The sequence below is a fragment of the Oncorhynchus clarkii genome, chromosome 25, assembly GCF_045791955.1.
Source record: "Oncorhynchus clarkii lewisi isolate Uvic-CL-2024 chromosome 25, UVic_Ocla_1.0, whole genome shotgun sequence".
Lineage (NCBI taxonomy): Eukaryota > Metazoa > Chordata > Actinopteri > Salmoniformes > Salmonidae > Oncorhynchus > Oncorhynchus clarkii.
Window position 1 is genome coordinate 4,812,163 of NC_092171.1, and position 19,627 is coordinate 4,831,789.

Below are 19,627 nucleotides of genomic sequence, written 5' to 3' on the forward strand. Positions count from 1 at the left end.
CTCCATGTCAGCAAGTTCCCCACATAGACCTAACCACATTTCAATCTAGTACACACTTAACTGTACTGGGAAAATGGGAATCCGATGACGGACTTTCAGTTGGTGGTGGGGAGGTGGAAGGTCGTTGGAAGACCTGTTGCAAAACAGTAAGTGGGAGACACAAGGTTTGAGTTAACATAAATACTCCACTAGCTTCATGCCCATTGGTTGAAAGAAAGGAAAGTGATTATTGCATGTGAGCCCATAGGTTAATAATTAATGATGGTGGAATTGCCTTAGTGTGCCACGCTCATAGGCCAAATTTAATAGGTGAATGACATTCCACACGTTTGCTTAAAGTAGGAGAGAGGTGACACTAAGCTGATGAGGTACCATTATGACACTACCCTATAAATATCTGCTATGCTGATGAGGTATCATTATAACCACTACCTGCTATGCTGATGAGTGAGATAGGAAGCGATGTGAATAACTCTACCTACATGTGCATATTAGCTCAATTACCTCGACACCGGTGCCTCCACACATTGACATTGACTCTGTACCGGTACCCCCTGTACAGTTGTGGCCAAAAGTTTTGAGAATTACACAAATATTAATTTCCACAAAGTTTGCTTCTTCAGTGTCTTTAGATATTTTTGTCAGATGTTAGTATGGAACACTGAAGTGTAATTACAAGCATTTCATAAGTGTCAAATGATTTTATTGACAAATACATGAAGTTGATGCAAAGAGTCAATATTTGCAGTGTTGACCCTTTTTTTTCAAGACCTCTGCAATCCACCCTGGCATGCTGTCAATTAACTTCTGGGCCACATCCTGACTGATGGCAGCCAATTCTTGCTTGGAGTTTGTCAGAATATGTGGGTTTTTGTTTGTCCACCCGCCTCTTGAGGATTAACCACAAGTTCTCAATGGGATGAAGGTCTGGGGAGTTTCCTGGCCATGGACCCAAAATATCGATGTTTTGTTCCCCGAGCCACTTAGTTATCACTTTTGTCTTATGGCAAGGTGCTCCATCATGCTGGAAAAGGCATTGTTCGTCACCAAACTGTTCCTGGATGGTTGGGAGAAGTTGCTCTCGGAGGATGTGTTGGTACCATTCTTTATTCATGGCTGTGTTCTTAGGCAAAATTGTGTGTGAGCCCACCCCCTTGGCTGAGAAGCAACCCCAAATATGAATGGTCTCAGGATGCTTTACTGTTGGCATGACACAGGACTTGATGATAGCGCTCACCTTGTCTTCTCTTGACAAGCTTTTTTCCAGATTCCCCAAACAATCGGACAGGGGATTCATCAGAGAAAATGACTTTCTCAGTCCTCAGCAGTCCAATCCCAGAATATCAGTCTGTCCCTGATGTTTTTCCTGGAGAGAAGTGGCTTCTTTGCTGCCCTTCTTGTCACCGGGCCATCCTCCAAAAGTCTTTGCCTCACTGTGCATGCAGATGCACTCACACCTGCCTGCTGCCATTCCTGAGCAAGCTTTGTACTGGTGGTGCCCCAATCCCGCAGCTGAATCAACTTTAGGAGACGATCCTGGCTCTTGCTGGACTTTTCTTCACAACAATTGAAGCGCTCTCCTTGAAGATCCGATAAATGGTTGATTTATGATTCCAAGCACCACCCTCCTTTTGAAGCTTCCAGTCTGTTATTCAAACTCAATCAACATGACAGAGTGATCTCCAGCCTTGTCCGCGTCAACACTCACACCTGTGTTAACGAGAGAATCACTGACATGATGTTAGCTGGTCCTTTTGTGGCAGGGCTGAAATGCAGTCAATATTTTTTGGGGGGGATTCAGTTCATTTGCATGACAAAGAGGGACTTTGCAATCCCCCAGCTGAATCAACTTTAGGAGACAGTCCTGGCACTTGCTGGACTTTCTTGGGCGCCCTGAAGCCTTCTTTGCAACAATTGAACCGCTCTCCTTGAAGATCTTGATGATCCGATAAATTATACTGGCAGCAAAATCCTTGCCTGTGAAGCCCTTTTTGTGTAAAGCAATGATGACGGCACGTGTTTCCTTGCAGGTACCCACGATTGACAGAGGAAGAAAAATGTTTCCAAGCACCACCCTCCTTTTGAACTTCCAGTCTGTTATTCTAACTCAATCAGCATGACAGAGTGATCTTCAGCCTTGTCCTCGTCAACACTCACACCTGTGTTAACAAGAGATTCACTGACATGATGTCAGCTGATCCTTTTGTGGCAGGGCTGAAATGCAGTGGAAATGTTTTTTGGGGATTCAGTTCATTTGCATGGCAAATAGGGACTTTGTAATTAATTGCAATTCATCTGATCACTCTTCATAACATTCTGGAGTATATGCAAAGGCAGCAGACATTGTGAAAATGTATTTTTGTGTCATTCTCAAAACTTTTGGCCACAACTGTATATAGCCCCGCTATTGTTATTTACTGCAGCTATTTAATTAGTTGTTATTCTTATCTCCTACTCTTTGTTGTATTTTTTAAAACTGCATTGTTGGTTAAGGGCTTGTATGTAAGCATTTCACTGTAAGGTTGGTAATTGGCACCTGACAAATACAATTTAAAATTGATTTGATTTGAATTATATGACTTTACTTGATGAATGAAAAGTGACGATCCATTCAGACCACTATTTATCTGTTCAATATGTCAGTGTATTGTGTCTGTTTGTAACATATGTGATAATGTGAACGTATTATAAATTGTATTTTAATGTTTAATGACTCTTGGAAGATTAGTCCAAATGACGACTAAAAGAGATTCAAATCAGACCAGCCTTACTGATTGAACTTTTGTAAATCTTTTGAGGATGCATGTTCATTTTTCCAGCATTTTTTAAGATGATCTTTTAGCCAAAGCAAAGAAATGTGTATCAGTTTAAGTGGATAGGAGTGGAGTGTATGCACAGGAACAATACCTAGAAGGAGATTAAATGTGTCTGGGTGATACCTTGTATCACATGCAGAATTTCTAAACCAAATTACTGGATTTTGCCTAAAGTACCTATTGATCCACACTTCGTCCAACACATAGCAGATATTTCTTTGTTCATTTTATAAATTTTATCAGGACTCATAAAAAAATGATTTTGTACTTTGAATTGGAATGCCCTTGTTTGGTTATGTAGTGGCTTTGTATAGTGTTTTCCATACATTCCCCCAACTCTCCACTGATATCTGCACATGTATTTCAACTTACCATAAATTCCTACGATTCTCGGGCTCTTGACCAATTCTGCTATTTTGTGTTATTTTTGAGCTGATCTTAACTTGTTTCTTCTATTGTTTCATATGACCGAAAATAGCTTCTGGACATTAAAACAGCTATCACTAACCTCCATTTGGATGAAGATGTATTTTTCAATGAACTGGCGGTGCAGGACATACTGCTCACCCCGGACCAGGCCCCAATCCCTGACACTCGGAAGAGAAAGACGGCAATATAGAGGCCGACGTGCGGGTACCCTGATGAAACTACGGCGGCGATGAAATACAACACCTCTACCATCTGTTCTATTGGCGAATGTACAATCACTGGAGAACAAACTGGATAAGCTTCGTTCGAGACTATCCTATCAACGGGACCTGAAGAACTGGAATACCCTATGTTTCTCTGAAAATTGGCTGAACAAGGACATGGATAATATTCTAGTTGTTTTTTTATATGCATCCGCAGGACAGAACGGCAGTGTTGGGTACAGTGCCTTGCAAAAGTATTCATCCATTTTGGCATTTTTCCTATTTTGTTGCAATCAGAAGACATTCATTTACTCAATAAAAGTCTCTTTATATCCAAAAACCTTTCTTCAGTAATCCACAGGCTCAAACTCAGTCAAAACAATCAGACAAAAAAATCTAAATTGTATCCGTAAAGTTCATAGAAACATGTCAAAAGATGTTTATATTCAAGCCTCAGGTTGTTTTTTAGCCGAAATTATCTTTAATATTTCAACTGGACAATAACGTCGTCAATATAAAAGGTAAACAAGAAATGCACATGCACCTGAAAAAGCTCTGCGACACGTTAGGGTCCACTCGTTCAGACTGGTCTTACTCCCTCATTTATAAGAATACAAGCCTGAAATGATTTCTAAAGACTGTTTACATCTAGTGGAAGGCATAGGAACTGCAATTGGAGTCCTAAGTCAATGGATACTGTAATGGCATTGAATAGAAAACTACAAAACCAAAAAAAAACGACTTTCTGACTGGATTCTTCTCAGGTTTTCACCTGCTAAATCAGTTCTGTTATACTCACAGACACTATTTCAACAGTTTCGGAAACTCTAGAAGGTTATCTATCCAAATCTACCAGTTATATGCATATCATATCTTCTGGGCCCGAGTAGCAGGCCGTTGAATTTGGGCATGTTTTTCATCCAAAATTCCGAATGCTGCCCCCTACCCTAGAGAGGTTAATCTATATCTAAGACCTTGCTGCTGTGTCTTCTACCGTACTTCCCATTCTCTTTGCTAATGATACCAATTTGATTTTTGATTCACTAATTAATGAAGCCAACTCAGGCATGCCCATATTTTCTGAATGGTTCCAGATAAAAACAAACATATTTAAATGTTTTAAAAAAATCCAAGAATAAGAAATATTGTTTAAAAAAGTCACATCCACTAGACTCCTAATAGATTTTTTTTGACATAATCTTTTTTTTACTAGGCAAGTCAATTGACAATGACAGCCTACCCTGGCCAAACCCTAACCCGGATGACGCTGGGCCAATTGTGCACCACCCTATTGGACTACCAATCACGGCCTTTTGTGATACAGCCTGGAATCAAACCAGGGTCTATAGTGACACCTCTAGCACTGTGATGCAGAGCCTTAGACCGCTGCGCCACTCAGGAGCCCTGATGAAACATTGTACTGGAAAGACCATTGATCAGAAATACAGTGTAGACATTGGTAATGTTGTAAATGACTATTGTAGCTGGAAACGGCTGATTTTTTTAATGGAAAATCTACATAGGCGTACAGAGGCCCATTATCAGCAATCATCACTCCTGTGTTCCAATGGCACGTTGTGTTAGCTAATCCAAGATTATCATTTTAAAAGGCTAATTGATCATTAGAAAACACTTGTTAGCACAGCTGAAAACTGTTCTGATCAAGAAGCAATAAAACTGACCTTCTTTAGACTAGTTGAGTATCTGGAGCATTAGCATTTATGGGTTCGATAACAGGCTCAAAATGGCCAGAAATAAATAACTTTCTTCTGAAACTCGTCAGTCTATCCTTGTTCTGAGAAATCAAGGCTATTCCATGCGAGAAATTGCCAAGAAACTGATGATCTCGTACAATGCTGTGTACTACTCCCTTCACAGAACAGTGCAAACTGTCTCTAACCAGAATAGAAAGAGTGGGAGGCCCCGGTGCACAACTGAGCAAGAGGACAAGTACGTTAGTGTCTAGTTTGAGAAACAGATGCCTGACAAGTCCTCAACTGGCAGCTTCATTAAATAGTACCCGCAAAACACCAGTCTCAACATCAACAGTGAAGAGGCGACTCCGGGATGCTGAACTTCTAGTGTAATATATATATATATATATATATTTAATATATTTATATATTTAATATAATATATATATATAATATATATATATAATATATATATATATATATATATATATATATATTTATTTATTAAAACAAATACGAGCACCTTATAAACTGTATGCACCAAAAACCCTGTTGTTTTGACAAATGGCAATTCATCACTCATACTGATTAGGGGGTAAATCCGGTTGTATGCGCTGTCTGCAGCAAAGTGATGATATCTGTTGGTATTATCACAAAGATTAGTGCTTTGGTTCATCAGGCTTGCGTTCTAACGCTATGCTATAGCTTAATTTACCCATATCTCATTTACTATAATATTGTCTGGGCCAGTACATATGAATCCTACCCAAACAAATTACTCATCATCCAAGGCTAGACACCTTCTCTAATTACCTTGCTCCATCTGCACCTTTGTTTAAGAAACACTACTGATTGAATCTACAAATACTCATACCTCCCAGGTTACCTAAACCCTTCAATGGATTCATCCAAGTTAATTTTGAAGTGCATCTACAGTATATAACACAAGACACTGTGATATCCTTCACCCTCCCCAATGCTGCACCTCACATGGTCAAATCTCTATCAGATATAGAGGTACCATACTCTGGAATTCTTATCTTCACATTGACAAAACATCATCCCTCAATAGCTTCAAGAAAAGACTGGGGGTCAACCTGATAAACCAAGCTACTCAGTAATCAACTCCATATAATCTAACTCTCACATGCACACACACACATTTAAACAAGATCTCACCCCGTGGGGTCAAAATTATCACAAGAACGGTGAGCAAAAATCCCAGAACCACACGCGGGGGGACCTAGTGAATGACCTAGTGGGGACCAAAGTAACAAAGCCTACCATCAGCAAGGGCATTGAAGCTGAAACGTGGCTGGGTCTTTCAGCATGACAATGATCCCAAACACACCGCCCGGGCAACGAAGGAGTGGCTTCGTAAGAAGCATTTCAAGGTCCTGGAGTGACCTAGCCAGTCTCCAGATCTCAACCCCATAGAACATCTTTGGAGGGAGTTGAAAGTCCGTGTTGCCCAGCAACAGCCCCAAAACATCACTGCTCTAGAGGAGATCTGCATGGAGGAATGGGCCAAAATACCAGCAACAGTGTGTGAAAACCTTGTGAAGACTTACAGAAAACGTTTGACCTCTGTCATTGCCAACAAAGGGTATATAACAAAGTATTGAGACAAGCTTTTGTTATTGACCAAAAACTTATTTTCCACCATAATTTGCAAATAAATTCATAAAAAATCCTACAATGTGATTTTCTGGATTTTTTTTCTCCTTTTGTCTGTCATAGTTGAAGTGTACCTATGATGAAAATTACAGGCCTCTCTCATCTTTATAGGTGGGAGAACTTGCACAATTTGTGGCTGACTAAATACTTTTTTGCTCCGCTGTATATAAGAATTTATCAACTCGACAAACAACACTAGGCTCTATTATTATGGTGGGAGATTTTAATACAGTCTTAAATACCTCTATGGACCGGAAAGGAAATCACACTACAAACTATCACCTTCAGGCACTTAAGGAAATCATGAATGTCATGGATATATTGGAATTAGGGGATATATCGAGACTTAAATACCCTGACCTAGTGAGATATACATGGCGGAGACTTAATCAAGCTAGTCGTCTTGACTACTTTCTTATGCCATTTTCTCTGGCACCAAAAGTTTAAAAAGTGTTGATAGGGGACAGAATGCGGTCGGATCATCACATAACTGGCATATATATATTACTCTTACAGAATTTCCACGTGGGCGAGGATATTGATATTTTTATCAAAGCCTACTAGACTATCAATTGTTTAGATCTAGGACAGAAGAATTTATAAGATACTTTTTCAGACATAACATAGGTACAGCAGATCCCCTTATTGTATGGGACACTTTTAAGTGTGCCTTTAGAGGCCATGCAATTCAGTACTCATCAATAAAACAATAGCAATTTAGATCAAAAGAGTCCATATTAACAAAGGAAATTGAAGGACTGACAGTACAGTTAGATAGCAATTTAAACGGTACCATAGAGGCACCGAATAAGTTAGAGGAAAAACAAAAAGAAATGGAGGAACTTATGCAAGAATGATCCAATGTAATAGACTATAAAAATGTAGCGAACTGGATGGAATATGGGGGAAAATTAACCAAATTCTTTTTCAATCTTCAATATAGAAATGCTACCAAAAAAAATGTCACGCATAATTCATCAAATTTTATTTTGAAAGAAGAAGTACTTTGTTTTCGTTTCAGGCTCCTCCATCTCCACTAACTGAAACTAATTGTATGGATTTTTTTCCTAATACTATTGTAAAATCAACATCTGTACAGAAAGACTCATGTGAAGGCCAAATTACACAGGAGGAACTGCTTGATGCAATTGGGGCCTTTAAGGATGGGAAAACTCCAGGGCTGGATGGCATACCAGTGGAAGTATACAAAACTTTTTTTGATATACTCAAAGGACCATTATTAGCATGTTTTAACCACTCCTATATGAATGGTAGATTATCAGACACGCAGCAAGAAGGTCTGAAATCATTATTACTGAAACAGGACCCAAGTGGTGTATATATAAAGATCCAGTCCATTTAAAAATTGGAGACCTCATACACTTCAGTGTTGTGATGCAAAGATCCTAGCAAAATGCTTGGCGCATAGAATTTAAAAAGTATTTTCAGATATTATTTATCCTAATCAGACAGGTTTTTTACATGGATGATACATTGGAGATAATATAAGACAAGTACTGGAAACAATAGAATACTAGGAAATATCGGGTACACCAGGCCTGGTTTTCATAGCTGATTTTGAAAAGGCTTTTGATAAAGTACGACTGGAGTTTATATATAAATGCCTAGATGGTTGGGATGGTGTTCTTCGGCTTGCAAGCGTCCCCCTTTTTCCTCCAAACATAACAATGGTCATTATGGTCAAACAGTTCTATTTTTGTTTCATCACACCAGAAGACCTGATCTTTGCCCCATGTGCAGTTGCAAACCGTTTTTATGGCGGTTTTGGAGCAGTGGCTTCTTCCTTGCTGTTGTCAAAGTGTGTTCATCTCTCGGAGACAGAATGCGTCTCCTTCCTGAGCGGAATGACGGCTGCGTGGTCCCATGGTGTTCATACTTGTGTACTATTGTTTGTACAGATGAACGTGGTACCTTCAGACGTTTGGAAATTGCTCCCAACGATGAACCAGACTTGTGGAGGCCTACAATGTTTTTTCTGAGGTCTTGGCTGATTTCTTTTGATTTTCCCATGATGTCAAGCAAGAGGCACTGAGTTTGAAGGTCGGCCTTGAAATACATACACAGATACACCTCCAATATACTCAAATTATGTCAATTAGCCTATCAGAAGCTTCTGGGGCCATGACAACACTTTCTGGAATTTTCCTTGCTGTTAAAAGGCACAGTCAATAATGTAACGTAAACTTCCTAACCGACTTGTCAAAACTATAGTTTTAAAAATAAATTTGTGGAGTGTTTTGAAAAACTAGTTTTAATGTGTCACAATAGTAATCATACAGTACCAGTCAAAAGTTTGGACACACCTACTCATTCCAGGGTTTATCTTTAGTTTTACTATTTTCTAGTAATAATATTGATGACATCAAAACTATGAAATAGCACATATGGAATCATGTAGTAACCAAAAAAGTGTCAAACAGATTTTATTTTACATTTGAGATTCTTCAAAGAAGCCACCCTTTGTCTTGATGACAGCTTTGCACACTCTTGGCATTCTCTCAACCAGCTTCATGAGGTGGTCACCTGGAATACATTTGATTTAACAGGTGTGCCTTGTTAAAAGTTAAATTGTGGACTTTCTTTCTTTCTTAATGTGTTTCAGGCAATCAGTTGTGTTGTGACAAGTTTGGGGTGGTATACAGAAGATGGCCCTATTTGGTAAAAGACCAAGTCCATATTATGCAAGAACAGCTCAAGTAAACAAAGAGAAATGACAGTCCATCATTACTTTAAGGCATGAAGGTCGGTCTATACGGAAAATTTCAAGAACTTTGAGTCCAGTCGCAAAAACCATTATGCGCTATGACGAAACTGGCTCTCATGAGGACCGCAACAGGAAGGGAAGACCCAGAGTTACCTCTGTTGCAAAGGATAACTTCATTAGAGTTACCAGCCTCAGAAATTGCTGCCCAAATAAATGCTTCACAGAGTTCAAGTAACAGACACATCTCAACATCAACTGTTCAGAGGAGACTGCGTGAATCACTTCAAAACAACTTCAAAAGGACACCAATAATAAGAAGAGACTTGCTTGGGCCAAGAAACACAAGCAATGGACATTAAACCGGTAGAGTAGGTGAACTTATGATCTCTGTATGTGTGGTTCCCAACGTGAAGCATGGAGGAGGAGGTGTGATGGTGTGGGGGTGCTTTGCTGGTGACACTGTGATTTATTTAGATATCAAGACACACTTAACCAGCATGGCTACCACAGCATTCTGCAACGATATGCCATCCCATCTGGTTTACGCTTAGTGGGACTATCATTTGTTTTTCAACAGGGCAGTGACCCAAAACACACATTCAGGCTGTGTAATGTCTATTTGACCAAGAAGGCGAGTGATGGAGTGCTGCATCAGATGACCTGGCCTCCACAATCTCCCGACCTCAACCCAATTGAGATGGTCCGGGATGATTTGGATCTCAGAGTAAAGGAAAAGCAGCCAACAAGTGCTCACCAAATGTGGGAACTCCTTCGAAATGGAAAAGCATTCCTCATGAAGCTGGTTGAGAGAATGCCAAGAGTGATCAAAGTTGTCATCAAGGCACAGGGTGCCTACTTTGAATAATCACACATTTTGATTAGGGGGGAAATCAGGTTATATGCGCTGTTGAAACTAACACAACTAAAAAAACACATGAAAATGTAAATATTGTTAACTTCACTCATTAGAGGACAATCTGCTGAGAAAACCAGTTACATTTTGGAGTGATTCACTTTGATTTTAGGGTCGCCAAAACAGAAAAAGAAACGCAACACTTATTTGTCAAACACTCATTGTTACATCATGTTGAAATCAATCGATTGAGAGGGGGTGGGTTGCACTTCCAGCTTAAACTAACCTTACAAAAAAACACACAGATTCTGTGAATAATATGTATATCACTGGTTAGAGGACAACTTGTAGAAGAAAGCCAGCTACATTTTGGATTGTTGCATTTTGTTTCAATTGGGCAGTCAACGCAGAAAGGTCAACACAACACTATTTTGTTAATCACTCATATCGATATCAATTTGAAGACAGCAATGATTTGTCCGCTGGGCGCTGTTCTCAGATAATCACATGGTATGCTTTCGCCATAAAGCCTTTTTGAAATCTGACACCTTGGCTGGATTAAAAACAAGATAAGCTTTATTTTGATGTATTGCACTTGTGATTTTATGAAAGTAAAATACTTATAGTAATTTAATTTGAATTTGGCGCTCTTCAATTTCACCAGATCTTCCATAAGAAGATTTAAAAAAAGGAGCAGACAAAGTGTGTTCCGGGATGTATGTTTTTGTCTTGCACATATGTGTACGTGTGTGTGTTTTCCCTTTCCATGTTAATGGGAGTCACACGAGCACAGGTGGCGAGATAGCACGCAGACGAGTGCTTCGTAAGCGCCTCGCTAATGTATAAAGTGCAACATATGGTCTCCATCTACTTGAGCGCGGAGGGCTAGCCATATGACGGTGACGAAGTGTCCCGTCATCACCAACCCACTTGCCGAGCTAGTTTGCATGCTTGGCAAAGCATGGAGTTGCAATGTTTTTATTTTTCCTCTCCTGCACTCTCACTGGTACTAGAGATGTTACATCAAAGCAGCTAACTTCAAAGCAGTGTGCTGATGTGTGTATCACTTTATCAGGAGCACGTCATCAATGAAGTCCGAAGCTTTGTTTTGATCACCTGCTTTTTCAAACTGTGTGTTGCAAGATCCCACTTATTTCGCCGTGGCCTTTTCTGATTTCCAGCTGCTTTCAAACACGGACCTCTACTGCACGTGTATTTACAAATATAGTTAGGATTTTGTACAAAAATAATCACCTGACTGGTATGCAACATTCAGCGATGTAAGGGTATGAGGTGGAATACTGTTGAATGCAAAACAAAATTACATTTAGTATAGTATAAGCTTCTGTCTTAAGGATCCTAAATATTGCCATATATTCAGTTTCTTTTAAATAGTAAACTTGAAGGCAAAAAAGAGAAGCATGATGTAAGATGCAAACCTGGTATTCTATCTGATTATAAGCTACTAAAGCCAATGACTTTACCGCGGCTCCACAGTGTTTAAATGAAAATGGAGAAAAAATAATTCTGTCAATCAAACACTGCTATTTATTGCTGACCAGCAGATGTATTTAATATGTGTTGTAAACAGATAATGAAACTCTGGTTAATGAACTGTTTTTCGGAAACAATTTGGTGAAATCGCCGAAAAAACTATGCCTCTTGTTAAGGTTTTCCTCCGTCGAAGGAGTGGAGGACCAAAATGCAGCGTGGTTATTTGTAAACATCTTTAATAAAGATGAAAAACGAACAATACAAAAACAATAAACGTAACGTGAAAAACCTAAACAGCCTTATCTGGTGCAAACAAACACAGAGACAGGAACAATCACCCACGAAACACTCAAAGAATATGGCTGCCTAAATATGGTTCCCAATCATAGACAACGATAAACACCTGCCTCTGATTGAGAACCACTCCAGGCAACCATAGACTTTTCTAGACAACCCCACTAACCACAATCCCATAACCTACAAAAAACCCTAGACAAAACACACCACATAAATAACCCATGTCACACCCCGGCCTGACCAAAATAATAAAGAAAACACCAAATACTAAGAACAGGGCGTGACAGAACCCCCCCCCCCCAAGGTGCGGACTCCCGGCCGCACACCTAAACCCATAAGGGAGGGTCCGGGTGGGCGTGTGTCCACGGTGGCGGCTCCGGCGCGGGACGTGGACCCCACTCCAACATAGTCTTAGTCCACTTACATCGTGTCCTAGGATTGGCGACCCTCGCCGCCGACCTTGGCCTAGTAACCCTAACCAAGGGCCCCACTGGACTGAGGTAGCTCGGGACTGAGGGGAAGCTCGGGACTGAGGGGAAGCTCAGGCAGGTTGATGGCTCTGGCAGATCCTGGCTGACTAGTGGTTCCGGCAGATCCTGGCTGACTGGCAGCTCTGGCAGATCCTGGCTGACTGGCGGATCCTGGCTGAATGGCGAATCCTGGCTGAATGGCAGATCTGGAAGATCCTGGCTGACTGGCGGATCCTGGCAGACTGGCGTATCTGGCTGTTCCATGCTGACTGGCAGCTCTGGCTGCTCCATGCTGACTGGCGGCTCTGGCTGCTCCATGCTGACTGGCGGCTCTGGCTGCTCCATGCAGACTGGCTGCTCTGGCTGCTCCATGCAGACTGGCGGCTCTGGCTGCTCCATGCAGACTGGCGGCTCTGGCTGCTCCATGCAGACTGGCGGCTCTGGCTGCTCCATGCAGACTGGCGGCTCTGGCTGCTCCATGCAGACTGGCGGCTCTGGCTGCTCCATGCAGACTGGCGGCTCTGGCTGCTCCATGCAGACTGGCGGCTCTGGCTGCTCCATGCAGACTGGCGGCTCTGGCTGCTCCATGCAGACTGGCGGCTCTGGCTGCTCCATGCAGACTGGCGGCTCTGGCTGCTACATGCAGACTGGCGGCTCTGGCTGCTCCATGCAGACTGGCGGCTCTAGCGGCTCCATGCAGACTGGCGGCTCTGGCGGCTCCATGCAGACTGGCGGCTCTGGCGGCTCCTTGCAGACTGGCGGCTCTGGCGGCTCCATGCAGACTGGCGGCTCTGGCGGCTCCTTGCAGACTGGCGGCTCTGGCGGCTCCTTGCAGACTGGCGGCTCTGGCGGCTCCTTGCAGACTGGCGGCTCTGGCGGCTCCTTGCAGACTGGCGGCTCTTCCGGCTCCTTGCAGACTGACAGCTCCTTGCAGACTGGCAGCTCCTTGCAGACTGGCAGCTCCTTGCAGACTGACAGCTCCGGCGGCGCTGAACAGGCGGGAGACTCCGGCAGCGCTGAACAGGCGAAGCGCACTGTAGGCCTGGTGCGTGGTGCTGGCACTGGTGGTACTGGGCCGAGGACACGCACAGGAAGCCTGGTGCGGGGAGCTTCCACCTGGTGTGTGGAGGTGGCACTGGATGGACCGGACCGTGAAGGCGTACTGGAGATCTTGAGAGCAGGGCTGGCACCAACCGTCCTGGCTAGATCTTCACCCTAGCCCGGCAGATGTGAGGAGCTGAGATGTAACGTACCGGGCTAAGCACGCGTACCGGGGACACTGTGCGTTCCACCGCATAACACGGTGACTGAACAGTACCACGCCCGCCACGGTTAGCACTGCTAGGCGCACTGTAGCGCTGAGCTGGCACAGGACGTGCAAGGCTAGGGAGGTGCACAGGAGGCCTGGTGCGTGAGGCTGGCACCATCTTCACCAGCCGACTAGCACGCACCTCAGGACGAGTATGGAGAGCTGACCCAGGTGCCATCAAATCCCTGACACGCTCCGTCGGGCGAAATTCCGTGCCTCATCCACCAACACAGCAACTCCCTTATAACTCTCTCCTCGAATTTCCCCATTAACTCCTTCACAACCTCTGCTTCGCTCACCTCCAACACCGGCTCTGGTTCTGGTTTCCTCCTTGGCTCCTTACGATAAACAGGGGGAGTTGGCTCAGGTCTGACTCCTGACTCTGCCACTCTCCCTGTGCCCCCCCCCAATACATTTTTGGGGCTGACTCTCGGGCTTCCATCCACGCCGCCGTGTTCGTCTCTCCAACTCCCTTCTCCTATAACCCTCCTTGCACTGCTCCAGCGAATCCCAGGCGGGCTCCGGCACTCTCCCTGGGTCGACCGCCCACCTGTCTATTTCCTCCCAAGTCGTATATTCCATACTTCGCTGCTCCTGCTGCCGCTGCCTGTCACCACGCCGCTTGGTCCTGTTGTGGTGGGTGATTCTGTTAAGGTTTTCCTCCGTCGAAGGAGAGGAGGACCAAAATGCAGCGTGGTTATTTGTAAACATCTTTAATTAATAAAGATGAAAAACGAACAATACAAAAACAATAAACGTAACGTGAAAAACCTAAACAGCCTTATCTGGTGCAAACAAACACAGAGACAGGAACAATCACCCACGAAACACTCAAATAATATGGCTGCCTAAATATGGTTCCCAATCAGAGACAACGATAAACACCTGCCTCTGATTGAGAACCACTCCAGGCAACCATAGACTTTTCTAGACAACCCCACTAACCACAATCCCATTACCTACAAAAAAACCCTAGACAAAACACACCACATAAATAACCCATGTCACACCCTGGCCTGACCAAAATAATAAAGAAAACACAAAATACTAAGACCAGGGCGTGACACCTCTACCATAGACCACTTGTAATTCCTATTGGAATCCAGCAATAGTTATGATTTTTGAGAATGACTACCAGGAACATTGTGAGGTGACTGCCTAAGCCATTTAAACTGGAACAACCATTTCAGTTATGGGTGCACAAAAAATCCAACTTACTGATTGGATAGTTGAGAAATGTATGTTATTTATCTTTGTGTAGCATTATACAAAAACACAGATATAAAAAAAACTATTTAAAACATCTACATGTAATTGAGCATGATTATGGTACACATTTGGCTTTTAAGGGTACCACCTCAGTGACAAAGCCATTAGTTCCATTTATTTGGCAGAAATGTACCTTCACATGAACCCCTTTTTTTGAGAGTGCGAGTGTGATGACTGTACCTTTTTTTAATTCAAAATATTGGCTACATAAATGTACCATTATACTCTTTATCCTCACATTTTACTAAAAGGTACTGCACAGTACCTGAAGGTACATTATGTGTATTTTGATATTTTCGATGGGACAGCCATTGTTGTTAGGGTGGATCTCTCTCCTTTTCTCATTGTTTATTCTCTTTTTAATTTCCCTCTACTCTTCTCCCTCCCTCCTTCCCTCCCTCCCTGTTCACACCTACGTGCCCTGATTGTTCCCTCCCTCATTCTTACTTCATCACTTGCCCTCTACCTTTTCCTCTTCTTTCTTCCTCTTCCCATTCTCTCTTTCTTATGCTCTCTCCTTCCTCCTTATTTCTTTCTCTCTTATACTTTCCACCTTCTCCCACCCCATTCTTCCTTACCCATCTCTCCCTTTCTCCTTCCTTACCCCTCTTTCCCTCCTCTTGCCTTCCTTTCCTCCTCTTCCCCTCTCTACACACCCTTCTCTCCTTCCTCCTTCAACCAACTCCTTCCCTCCCTACACCCCCCCTCCTCACCCCCTTATATTCCCCTTCCCTCCATCTCTCACTTCAGGTATGGGTAACCTTACCTTCCAGATCACACCCGACTCCAACAAGGACAGTGAGAGCATCCAGATGGGCCGTGACCTCAAGCTTTCATGCCACGTGGACGCGGAGCCCCAGGACAAGGTCAACTGAATAATATTAATAATAATAAGAGGGATGAGAGGGATGAACATTTTATTTAAAGAGACATATGCCTTGTTAAAATACATTATAAAAGGTTGTTACATGCTTATAACAAGTTAATTAATTCAGTAAAGTACAGTACCAGTCAAAGGTTTGGACACGCCTACTCATTCAATGGTTTTTCTTTATTTTACTATTTTCTACATTGTAGAATAATAGTGAAGACATCAACACTGTGAAATGACACATATGGAATCAATGTAGTAACAAAAAAAGTGTTAAACATATTTTAGATTTTAGATTATTTAAAGTAGCCACCCTTTGCCTTGATGACAGCTTTGCACACTCTTCAGCATTCTCTCAACCAGCTGCACCTGGAATGCTTTTTCAACAGTCTTGAAGGAGTTCCCACATATGCTGAGCACTTGTTGGCTGCTTTTCCTTTACTCTGCGGTCCAACTCATCCTCAATTGGGTTTAGGTTGGGTGATTGTGAAGACCAGGTCATCTGATGCAGCACCTCATCACTCGCCTTCTTGGTCAAATAGCCCTTACACGGCCTGGAGGTGTGTTGGGTCATTGACCTGTTGAAAAACAAATGATAGTCCACCAAGTGCAAACCAGATAGGATGGCATATCACTGTGTTTCCTGGCCCAAGCAAGTCTCTTCTTATTATTGGTGTCCTTTAGTAGTGGTTTCCTTGCAGCAATTCGACAGTTGATGTTGAGATGTGTCTGTTCCTTGAACTCTGTGAAGCATTTATTTGGGCTGCAATTTCTGAGGCTGGTAACTCTAATGAATGTATCTTCTGCAGCAGAGGTAACCCTCAGTCTTCCATTCCTGTGGCGGTCCTCATGAGAGCCAGTTTCATCATAGCGCCTGATGGTTTTTGCTACTGCACTTGAAGAAACTTTAAAAGTTCTTGACATTTTCCGAATTAAATTACCTTCATGTCTTAAAGTAATTATGGACTCTCGTTTCTCCTTGCTTATTTGAGATGTTCTTGCTATAGTCAGTACGCACACCTAGCTCTGTTTCCTGCTTCAGGATTGTTTGTCATATGTCCTTGTTTACCCATGTGCTGATGCTGTTCCTGTCGTGTTTTTTTTCCGTTCCTGAATAAATGTTTGACTCTCTGTACCTGCTTCTCCTGTCTGCTGTTGGTCCTCACAAACACATGGATTGAAATGCATTCCAGGTGACTAACTCATGAAACTAGTTTAGAGAATGCCAAGAGTATGCAAAGCTGTCATCAAGGTGAAGGGTGGCTACTTTGAAGAATCTCAAATATAAAATATATTTGGATTTGTTTAACACTTTCTTGGTTACTTCATGATTCCATATGTGTAATTTCATAGTGTTGACTTCTTCACTACTATTCCGCAATGTAAAAATCTTTAAACATAAAGAAAAACCCTTGAATGAGTAGGTGTTTCCAAACTTTTGACTGGTACTGTGTGTGTGTGTGTGTGTGTGTGTGTAGCAATATATTAACACAATTAAATAACATCTTGCTATATTATTATACTATTAGGTGAACTACACGTGGTACCAGAACGCGGTGCTCATCTACAACTCGGACAGCCTGATTGTGCTGCACAGCGACCCAGACATGGCGCCTGGTACTAGCAGTCTGGAGATCGTGGACATGAAGTTCCACGACCAGGCCACCTACAGCTGCGTGGCCAACTTCCCCGGGAGCACAGTGCCCGAGCTGAGGGTAGATGTCAACATCACCCAGAACAGTGGTAAGGGAACTGTTCCTTTGTTCTGTTGCCATGTTCACGTACTATTAGAGTTATTGGACGCTCCTAGTTCCAAGTGGGAAATTTCACTTTACCATCCAAGTCGGATTTACAAGTGGGAAACGCAGAGAGAATGTTGTTACCCGAGTTGCCAAGTAGTGACGTTTCACCACTGACCTTTCACCTTTTCAACCAAAAGACGACAACAAATCCATTTATGATAATTACAACCTTATCAGTAGGGATAATTTAATTTGTTTGATCAGGGAATCATACTGAGATCAAGGTCTCTTTTACAGATGAATTACATAAATGACAGAAAATACACACATCAAATATAAATACAAAATGCAAGCAGAAAGAAGAACACATTCAAAAAAAACTAACACATTCATCAGTAATAAGGTCCTCAATCAGCTTTCTGAATTGCACTGGAGGCACCAGAACATCAAATTGAAGAACATTTTGAAGAAAACTAAAAGCTGATTTCTAAAACTCAGTTGAGACAAAAGCAATTTCCAGAGTTAGCCATCCCTGAGACTGGGTGTGGTACGTCATATGTCTAAAGTTTACCAATGACTTTTAGTAAAAGGGCTTTATAAATTAAAACATTTTTTTCTGAGGTCTTGGCTGATATCTTTTGATTTTCCCATGATGTCAAGCAAAGAGGCATTGAGTTTGAAGGTCGGCCTTGAAATACATTCACAGGTACACCTCCAATTGACTCAAATGATGTCAATTAGCCTATCAGAAGCTTCTAAAGCCATGACAACATTTTCTGGAATTTTCCAAGCTGTTAAAAGGCACAGTCAATAGTGTAACGTAAACTTCTGACCCACTGGATTGTGATACAGTAAATTAATCTGTCTGTAAACGGTTGTTAAAAAAATTACTTGTGTCATGCACAAAGTAGATGTCCTAACCATCTTGCCAAAACTATAGTTTGTTAACAAGAAATGTGTGGAGTGGTTGAAAAACGAGTTTTAATGACTCCAACCTAAGTGTATGTAATCTTCCGACTTCAACTGTATATATAACCACTTTAATATCCAATAGAAATAGCCTTGCTAATGTCAACATTTAACCTCACTCACTCTCCCCCTCCACCCTTCGTCCGGCTGTCCTCATCTTTCTTTCTTTATCTTTCTTTCTATAAACCCTGGTTTTCCTTTGGGCAACCCTTTCTAAAATATTTTCTTGCCCTCTTCCCTCTTCCTCTCTCTTCCAATCTTCTCTTTATTTCCCTCCTCACTCCCCCCTCTCTCCCATCCCACTCCCTTCACACGCCCTCTTACACCCATCCCCCTTTCTGCCCCCCCTCACAGTTACTCCCCCAATTTTAACGGTGCCAGAAGGGGGCCAGGTGGTGAGCGTGAGGGAGGGAGGCACCATCGACCTGGTGTGCCTGGTTGATGGCAAGCCCCGCCCACCCGTGCTTTGGTCGCGCGCCGACAAGGACCTGACCATGCCCACGGGTGAGTGGGCGGTGGAAACACGCGACGGGCGCCTCCGCCTGACCAACGTCACCCGCGACCTGATGGGTGCCTACCGCTGCCAGACGGCGCCATACAATGGCCTCAACGTCAAGCCACGTCAGGCACAGGTTCAGCTGAATGTACAATGTGAGTCGCAAAGTGCTACATTTTCCGTGAGATGTCTGTTTATTGTTTATTGATCTATATGGTGTGCAAGGTTTTGTTCAGTCCAGTAGTAACACACCTAATGAACGAATCAAGCAATCTTCAAATTTTTTGATTGGTTGAATAAGCTGTGTTACTGT

The 19,627-nt window shown here is 42.6% G+C and overlaps 1 protein-coding gene across 1 annotated transcript in view; it reads left to right on the plus strand.

The window, feature by feature from the left end:
• The window catches only part of LOC139383484 (MAM domain-containing glycosylphosphatidylinositol anchor protein 1-like), a 297,322-nt gene that overhangs the window by 195,702 nt on the left and 81,993 nt on the right, over positions 1–19,627 (plus strand). Inside the window, exons 8-10 of the mRNA XM_071128041.1 lie at positions 15,987–16,102; positions 17,637–17,850; positions 19,173–19,469. Of these exons, the coding sequence (XP_070984142.1) occupies positions 15,987–16,102; positions 17,637–17,850; positions 19,173–19,469 (627 nt within the window). The remainder of the gene's footprint in view (positions 1–15,986; positions 16,103–17,636; positions 17,851–19,172; positions 19,470–19,627) is intronic.